Below are 8,843 nucleotides of genomic sequence, written 5' to 3'. Positions count from 1 at the left end.
CCCAATACTCTGTACTTATGGTGATAAAACCCATCCTAGGTTTCAATGCAGGTTTTGATTAGGAATGTTATTCATGATGCTTAATTTGATCTAATTAAACATTCTCTACACGTCTAACAAGTATATTTGGGGGCATATGTATTTGTTTGGTACTTAAAACTTGTATATTGTCAATAGCATATAGTATAGGTTTCTTGTATGTTTTTAAAGCATTTATATAAATTATGAAGATTAGTGGGTATGGCTGAAGCCTTTTTGGATGGAAATAGAAGATAAGATCAGTATTTTATATAACATTTGTCTGATCTCGAGAAGGACTGAAGGTCAAAACTGTGATCAAGTCCAGTGCAACACTTTAGAAAGATGCCTTAAAGGTTTAGGAGCAGTTTTACTACGCCAAGTACCATCTGATACAGTGTTTGTTACTCTACACCACACGCACAGTGTTAAACTGGAATGCATTTGGTTATACAGATGTCATATAAAGCAGTGAGTTTACCTCATGACTATCTGGAAACAGGAATGACTGTGGCAAAATAATTTACAGCTGTGGTCAAATTTTGAGAACAAAGTGCATCAAATTTAAATATTCTGCTAAATACAATCAAATAAATTTTTCATTACAAGCCTCAAAACAGACGAATAGCAACACAAATTCAAAGCTGAAGACACATGTTGCCACACAGGGTCATTTGTTGTATTAACTGGTCTAAATACCCCCTAAAAAGGAATTTAAAACTGGCAAAAGTGTCACTGAAATTAAAAGTCTAGATCATCTCTGAAGTAATTAAGACACATTAAGTGCAGGTCATAGACACTGGTCCTCATTTGCCCTACTCTTGTTTGGGCTGAAGCTTGTTCTTTATAGGCTCAAAGAAGTCGTCAATGATGGCGTCAACCAGGTCATCCAGCTCCTTCTTCAGATGTGTCACATCACTGGTTAACACCAAAGTAAAGATATAAAAGTCAGGACATAATTACTGTATATTAGTGTTAGAATTCATTCTTGTCCATCTTCTTTCGGACCATGGGTCCCAGGAAGAACGAAAAAATGAATGCAAGTCAATGGGGCTAAAAAGGCTATTTTCTAATCATGTTCCATGGATTTCAAAAATTATGTCCATGAATTTTAAAGACACATTCAGATGCTAAGAATGTGCACATTTTCGAATGGGAGCTAAAGTTATTTTAGATTTTGTGTGAAAAAACGTCCAGGACTACAATTGCGCCCCACCAAATTGATGTCATCAAACCAGCCACAGAGAAGAACCGAGGACAAACAGCTGTAAGTTCAGCAAGCTTCCAGTCGCTCCCTCAGGAGGAAACAAGCACCATAAATCTCGCCATGTGATAAGTAGCAGCTACGCTAGGGGAGACGAGATTCTGTGATGATGATACACAACGTGCTGAAGACTGATTAGTAATCATTGGAATTACAAATTTTTCCAAGCTGATAAATCTTAAAGTACGTGATCGACATGGTCAAAAAACACTCTTTTCATTTCAAGTGAAGTACAACATCTATGCGACCCAGAGCGTAGGGCAAAGCAGATTAGAAAATGGCTCTTTTAGCATCTTTGACTTGCATTCATTTTTTCGTTCTTCCAAGGACCCATGAGCCAACCGAAAAGGGAGGAGACTTGGGCTCCCTATAGGTGCTGTATGAACCACTCTCTTGCCTCTACAGTAACCCACCTGTTTCCAGGAGCTGCACAGAGCTCTGTGTAGTATTTGATTTTTGGTTCAGTGCCACTGGTCCTCATTGTGGCTACACCCCCATTGGAGAAGCTGAAGGTGATCATCTGACTGGAATTGGAGGTGGGAAGAACCTGTATGAGTAAAAGGAGGAAAATTGACAAAAAGATAGAAGTTTTATAAAACTGTGAAGCAGGGGCCTCATTTATCAGGCTTGCTTACGCACAAAACGGGGTCGGAAAACTGCGTAAGCAACTTTCCACGCAAACTTTGGGATTTATGAAAGAAAATTTAGCGGAAAAATGTGCGCAACTTTAAATTGACTAAGGACCTGGCTTACACACATTTTGGACATGGAGAGCACCTGCAGTGCTGCTGCTGAGAAGGATAATATTATGAAATCCTGCAGCATTATCAGTTGTACCGCTTCGTTTTCACACAGAACAAGACCCCCCACGCGCACACACATGCATGCACTCTCACACACATGCGTGCACACACACACACACACACACACACACAGCCTGAAGCGCAGAATACGGAATGCAGAATATCAGCAGGGGGATAGATTGAGACAGAATGTCATGCGTCTGTGACAGTGTGTGTGTCCTGTCACTGTGACCCGATTGATCATGCGCCCTGGCGAGTTGAACAGGAGAGATCTCCGTTTGGCTGACTGGTTAGCGCACGTGACTTTCAGCTGGGAATCTGGGAATCGAATCCCGATTGGACCATTTTTTTTGTAGCCGCCACAGATCTCTGAAGAATTCACAACATTGACGGCTTCAGCAACGCTGGGCCACTCCGTGGATTTTCTCTTATTTGTTTTGCAAAAGCACTTCCTTTCATTTCTCCCTCACCCACAGGTATCTCAACTTCTGCTTGTGAAATTGCGCTTCCTTGATCTTCCGTGATCTACGGTCGCCATGTCATTGGCGGAGCGCTGCAACAGCCAGCTTATGTATATGCATGAGATCCACAAGGCACTTTGCATTGACTATTTATGGCAGTAAGTGGGCGTGGTGAGGGCGGGATGTGACTAAAAAGCAGTTGAGAACCTTTCTAGATAGTTTCTGATTTATGAAGCGGAGATTGCGTGCAGCTGTGCGTACTCCATGTTTGATAGATCACAAACCTACTTGGCGTAAGCACTTTTTTTTTTTGCTGAGTTTAAGTACGGTTTTATGTTTTTGTATTTAGCAGACACTTTTGTCCAAAGCGACTTACAAGTGATAATCGGCATGTTGCCCTTAAGGCTAACAACAACAATTACAACAACAATTTGACATCAGTCATGGAGAGTAGGGAACAAGGAGTGGACAGTAGAGAGGGGGGGACGGGTGCAGGGAGGGAGCTAGTTAAGAAGATGCTCTCTGAAGAGCAGGGTCTTCAGGAGTTTCTTGAAAATTGAAAAGAAAGCCCCTGTTCTGGTAGTGCTTGGAAGGTCATTCCACATTTGTGGAATGATGCATGAGAAGAGTCTGGATTGTCCTGAGCGTGGTGTAGGCACTGCTAGCCGACGACCCTGTGATGACCGGAGCGGCCGGGCTGAGACGTAAGCCTTTGCAAGAGGATTCAGGTAGATGGGAGCGTACCATCTCGGACTTTGTATGCTAGTGTTAGCAATTTGAATTTGATGCGTAGCCAGTGGAGCTCAATGAACAGAGGGGTGACGTGTGCTCTTTTTGGCTGATTGAAGACCAGACGTGCCGCTACGTTCTGGACCATTTGAAGAGGTCTCACAGTACAGGCTGGAAGACCAGTTAGAAGGGCATTGCAGTAATCGAGGCGGGAGATGACAGTAGGTTGCACCAGGAGCTGGGTGGCATGTTGTGTTAGGTATGGTCTGATCTTTCGTATGTTATACAGCGCAAAGCGGCATGAACGAGCAACAGAGGCAACATGATCTTTAAAGGTCAGGTGTTCATCAATCACAACACCCAGATTTCGAACAGCCTTTGAAGGAGCCAGAGATAGGAAGTCATTTTGGATTGAGATATTGTGCTGTATGGATGGTTTTGCTGGGATGACAAGTAGTTCAGTTTTAGAGAGGTTGAATTGGAGATGGTGGGATTTCATCCATTTTGATATGTCAGAGAGACAGTCTGATATTCGTGCAGACAGTGTGGTCGTCCGGTGGAAATGACAGATAGAGCTGGGTGTCGTCTGCATAGCATTGGTAGGAGAAGCCATGTGATCGAATGATCTCACCCAGTGAGGTGGTGTATATGGCAAAGAGAAGAGGTCCTAGTACAGAGCCCTGGGGGACTCCTGTGGCAAGATGGTGCACGGTAGAGGATTGTCCAAGACAGGGGTCGGCAACCTTTCCCAATCAAAGAGCCATTATTACCCATTTCCCACAGTAAAGAAAACACTGGGAGCCGCAGCAGCCGCAGCGTTGTGGGCAGGGCCTACCCTCTGACAGCAGAGAGCTGCTTTAACCGATCACAACAGGTGACGGCAACCATTACCAGTCACTCATGTACCTCAAAGTTATCTTTCAACAGAAGATAATTAATAAAACAGTTTGTATAAAATTGATCCAAAAGTTGTAGCCCGTCTGTGCTACAATATTTCGATTTTTTTCACCCTGCTAGTGGTTTTAATAGTTGAGCAGGTGACGCTTTTTGAGGCATCACACATAACTGTTCAGAATACAAATACAGGCTCTGTCTCGTTCGACTGTTGTAATTCAACTTTGTACTGAACTAAACTTTGCATTAAACATTGTTGAAAAGGTAATTAGTTTTTGTTTCGTTTACATTGACGGAGATAACGGCGCAGTGTGGTGGCCTGGGTGTTCATCAGGTTTAATGTTTCTGTTTGCAACAATCTTCACTAGAAGGTAAAACGGTTAAATGACAGGGTTCGCACTGTCCCGATGTTTCCCGTATTTATTTTGATGGAGAAATCTCAAGCCTGCAGATTGTCAGGTTCGTTGACAAATCTGAAGCGTGACTGAGAGGATCTGTTGCCCAGACGCGGAGTGGTGGAAATAACCTGCGTGGTTATCTCCTGTAGGTTTGGATTGAAGGTTAGAGGGCTGGTAAGCCTGGAGACTTGATACAAAGTCTGGTGAGAACGATGACTGAGTAATGAATGAAACGCCGGCACTTCCTTAAGTAGTGTCGGCGTGATGACGTCAGCCAGGGACGGCTCCCGAAGTCCCAGGACGGCGGGCCCAGAAGTCAGTCAGCAGGGTAGGGTCGACAAACGAGCTCGTGGGCTCCCAAGAGCGTTCCTCAGGCTCGTACCCCTCCCAGTCCACGAGGTACTGCCAACCTCGTCCCCAGCGGCGAGCGTCCAGAATCCTGCGGACCGTGTAAGTGCGATCCGCCTCAACGCCGCGGGGCGGAGGCACCCGGGCCGGTGGAGGGTGGAGAGGAGAGGAGATCACCGGCTTCAGCTGGGAGACGTGAAAGACCGGGTGGATCCGGAGAGTAGCCGGGAGGCGCAGACGGTAGGTGACTGGATTGATGACCCTGAGGACAGGGAACGGACCCAAGAAGCGAGGAGTGAGTTTCCGGGAGCCAGCCGGCATCCTCAGGTTAGCGGCGGAGAGCCACACCAGGTCGCCAGACCGGAAGACGGGGCCAGGCCGGTGGCGGCGGCGATGCTGACGGGCATACTCTGTGTTGGCCCGGGTGATGGCCGCACGGGCCCGGATCCAGACGAGCCGACAGCGGCGGACCAGCGTCTGGGCAGCAGGGACCTCCACCTCGGGCACCTGATGGTCAAACAGAGGAGGCTGGTACCCGTAACAGGTCTCGAAGGGAGACGGACTCGTGGCAGAGGAGGTCTGGAGGTTGTGTGACAGCTCCGCCCACAGGAGGAAGCGGGGCCAGGTGGTCGGCTGGGACGAAGCGAAGCAGCGCAGGTAGCATCCAAGCTGCTGGTTAGCTCTCTCCGTCTGACCGTTTGTCTGCGGATGGTACCCAGAGGACAGGCTGGTGGAAGCACCGACCAGGCGACAGGACGCTTTCCAGAAGCGTGAGACGAACTGGGGTCCTCGATCGGAAACCACGTCCTGAGGGAAACCATGGAGCCGCACCACCTGTTCTAGGAGCAGTTCGGCCGTCCTCTTGGCAGTGGGGAGGCCGGCCAGAGCCACTAAGTGCACGGCCTTGGAGAAACGGTCTGTGATGGTCAATATGGTGTCCAGGTGGTCGACAGCCGGCAGTCCCGTGACAAAGTCCAGCCCGATGTGTGACCACGGCCGCTTGGGCACAGGGAGAGGCCGTAACTCTCCAGCGCCAGGTTGGTTGGAGGACTTGGAGCGAGCACACACATCACATGCCGCGGTGAACTCGCGGACGTCCTTCCTCATGGACGGCCACCAGAGAGCCCGAAGGAGGAACTGGAGGGTACGGGCTTGTCCTTGATGTCCCGCGAGCTGTGAACAATGCCCCCATGTGAGTGCCTCTTGTCGGCAGGAGGCGGGAACGTAGAGACGGTTCGGTGGAGTCTCCGGCGGCGCCGGATCGCCAGGAAGTGTTGCCCGTATGGACTGCTCCAACGGCCATTGGAGGGAGGCCAGGAAGCGTTGAGTCAGTTGAACGGTCCGAGGCTCGGGGGGCCGGCATCTGGTGCGAAATGCCGAGAGAGAGCGTCCGCCTTGAGGTTCTTGGAGCCGGGACGGTAGGCGATATGGAAGTGGTACGGCTCGAAAAAGAGGGCCCACAGAGCCTGACGAGGGTTGAGTTGGCGGGCAGTCTGTAGATGAATGAGATTCTTGTGGTCGGTCCAGATCAGAAAGGGATCGGTGGTCCCCAGGAGCCACTGCCTCCATTCCTCCAGAGCCCATTTTATAGCCAGCAGCTCTCTGTCACCGTCCCCGTAGTTCTGCTGTGTGGGGGAAAACTTCCGGGAGAAGTAGGCGCATGGGTGGAGCTTAGAGTCTGGACCCCGTTGCGAGAGAACGGCCCCCGCTCCCACATCAGAGGCGTCCACCTCCACGACGAAGGGCCGGGTCTGGTCCGGGTGGAGGAGGATGGGTTCTTTAGTGAAACGTCCAACCAGCTCATGGAAAGCACGGACAGCCTCTGGAGTAAGGCGAAAAGGGCGAGGCTGATTGGTGGTTTTGGTGAGTTAGGTCAGACGCGCTGCGAGGGAACTGAAGTTGCGTATAAACCTCCGATAAAAGTTTGAGAAACCCAGGAAGCTTTGCAGCTGCTTCAGGGTCGTGGGTAGAGGCCACTGAGCTACTGCCTGAACCTTCTGAGGGCCCATCTTCAGGCCCCGGGAGGAGATGGTAAAACCCAGGAAGGAGGTGGACTCCTGGTGAAACGCATACTTCTCCAGTTTGCAGTAAAGTCCATGGTCCAGGAGGCGGGACAGAACAGCTCGAACATGCCGGATGTGCTCTTCGGCCGTGCGGGAGTAGATGAGGATGTCATCTAGATAAACAAAGACCCAGCGGCCCAACATGTCTCTCAGCACATCTGTAATGAACCGCTGGAAGACGTCGGGGCTGTTGCAGAGGCCAAAAGGCATCACCAGATATTCATAGTGGCCAGTGGGCGTGATAAAAGCGGTCTTCCACTCCTCACCCTCCTTAATACGGATGAGGTTGTAAGCGCTGCACAGGTCCAGTTTAGTAAATACAGCGGCTTGTGTGATGGCGTCCAGGGCGGTGCCCATGAGAGGGAGAGGGTGACGGTCCCGCATCGTTATTTTATTTAACCCTCGATAGTCAATACAGGGCCGGAGATCCCCCTCCTTCTTCTTTACAAAGAAAAACCCCACGGCCCCGGGTAATGTTGAGGGACGGATGAATCCCTTCTGGAGGGCATCAGTTATATAACTGTCCATAGCCCAGGTCTCCACCGGAGAGAGGGAGAACAGGCGACCCCGGGGGGGGGGTGCCGGGCTGGAGCCTGATCTCCAGGTCGTAGGGTCGATGAGGAGGTAACCTGGTAGTGGGTTCTTTAGCAAAGACCTGAGTGAGGTCGTGGTATTGAGGAGGGATGAGCGTCAGGTCTACGTCTGTGGGAGGGGCTGCTCCAGTCCGAGGTGCAGGGGAGCCCTGATGGTTATGGCAACCCATGCCCCAGGCCAGGACCTTACTGGTGGACCAGGAGATGTGAGGCTCATGACGGCAGAACCAGGAATGACCCAGGATGAGTGGCGTAGCCGGAGCCTGGATGAACAGGAAGTGGAGGGTCTCCAGGTGTTGGTCAATAGTCATGTGGAGACCCTGGGTTCGGTGGGTGAGAGGGTACGGCATGATGGGCCGGCCGTCCACAGAGGTCACAGGAATGGGTCGGTTGAGGGCGGTGAGGGGTATCTTGAGCTGAGTAACCAGTCCGTGATCGATAAAACACTCCGCAGCCCCGGTGTCTAAAAGTGCCTCTAGTCTGGTCGGGCCTTGGTCCAGGTGGAGGGAGACCGGGAGAGTGGTTCGGTGTGGAGCCGGAAAAGTGGAGACTCCGGGCGGGACAGCCCCTACTCCGACCCAGAGGGACCGTTTCCCGGTCGTTTTGGGCACGTGCCACGATGGTGACCCAAATCCCCACAGTAAGCGCATCTTCCCTCCTGATAGCGCCGTGCCCGTTCCTCAGGGGGAAGATGTCCGAGCTGCATCGGCTTTTCCGTCGGTTGGTGAGCCGGACGGCGGGGTCACGTCCTGGTGTGTACGGGGGCTGACATGGTGCTTGGCCGGTTCAGGATGCAGCGGTCCAGTTGGAGAGCCAGATCCACTGCCAGGTCCAGGGAGGTTGGGGCCTCGTGCCCGATCATGCCCTCCTGGATTCTCGGTGACAATCCCTCCAGGTAAACGGCCTTTAGGGCGGCGTCATCCCACCTCAACCGAGCGGCTGTCGTCCGGAAGCGAGAGGTGTACTGAGCCGCCGTCTGGGAGCCCTGACGGAGCTGAAGCAGCAGAGTCTCGTCCGAGACCTCGCTGCTGGGGTGCACGAAAGTCTTTTTCATCTCCTTTACAAAAGTCTCATAGTCATTGCAGGCAGGAGATTTCTGATTGTAAAGAGCCGCCGCCCATTCACCTGCTCGACCTGTCAGCAGTGAGGTCAGCAGGGCGACACGAGAGCAGGATGTGGGGTAGCGAGCCAGCTGGCACTCGAAAGTCATGGCCAGGGTCGCTAGCATGCCCTCCGGGGATCCTCTGGTTCCGTCCCACTTCTCTGGAAGGC

General features: G+C 51.1%; 1 protein-coding gene across 1 annotated transcript in view; it reads right to left on the bottom strand.

The window, feature by feature from the left end:
• Positions 1-368: 368 nt before the first annotated feature.
• pgm2 (phosphoglucomutase 2) overlaps positions 369-8,843 on the bottom strand; it is a 31,657-nt gene continuing 23,182 nt past the window's right edge. Inside the window, exons 12-13 of the mRNA XM_015954157.3 lie at positions 1,696-1,829; positions 369-936 (exon numbers count right to left, since the gene is read on the bottom strand). Coding sequence (XP_015809643.1) covers positions 834-936; positions 1,696-1,829 — 237 coding nt within the window. The 3' untranslated portion in view covers positions 369-833. The remainder of the gene's footprint in view (positions 937-1,695; positions 1,830-8,843) is intronic.

Source organism: Nothobranchius furzeri, chromosome 7 (assembly GCF_043380555.1).
Source record: "Nothobranchius furzeri strain GRZ-AD chromosome 7, NfurGRZ-RIMD1, whole genome shotgun sequence".
Classification (NCBI taxonomy): domain Eukaryota; kingdom Metazoa; phylum Chordata; class Actinopteri; order Cyprinodontiformes; family Nothobranchiidae; genus Nothobranchius; species Nothobranchius furzeri.
The sequence above is the reverse complement of the archived record's forward strand: the minus strand, read 5'-3'. Positions and strand labels throughout refer to the sequence as shown.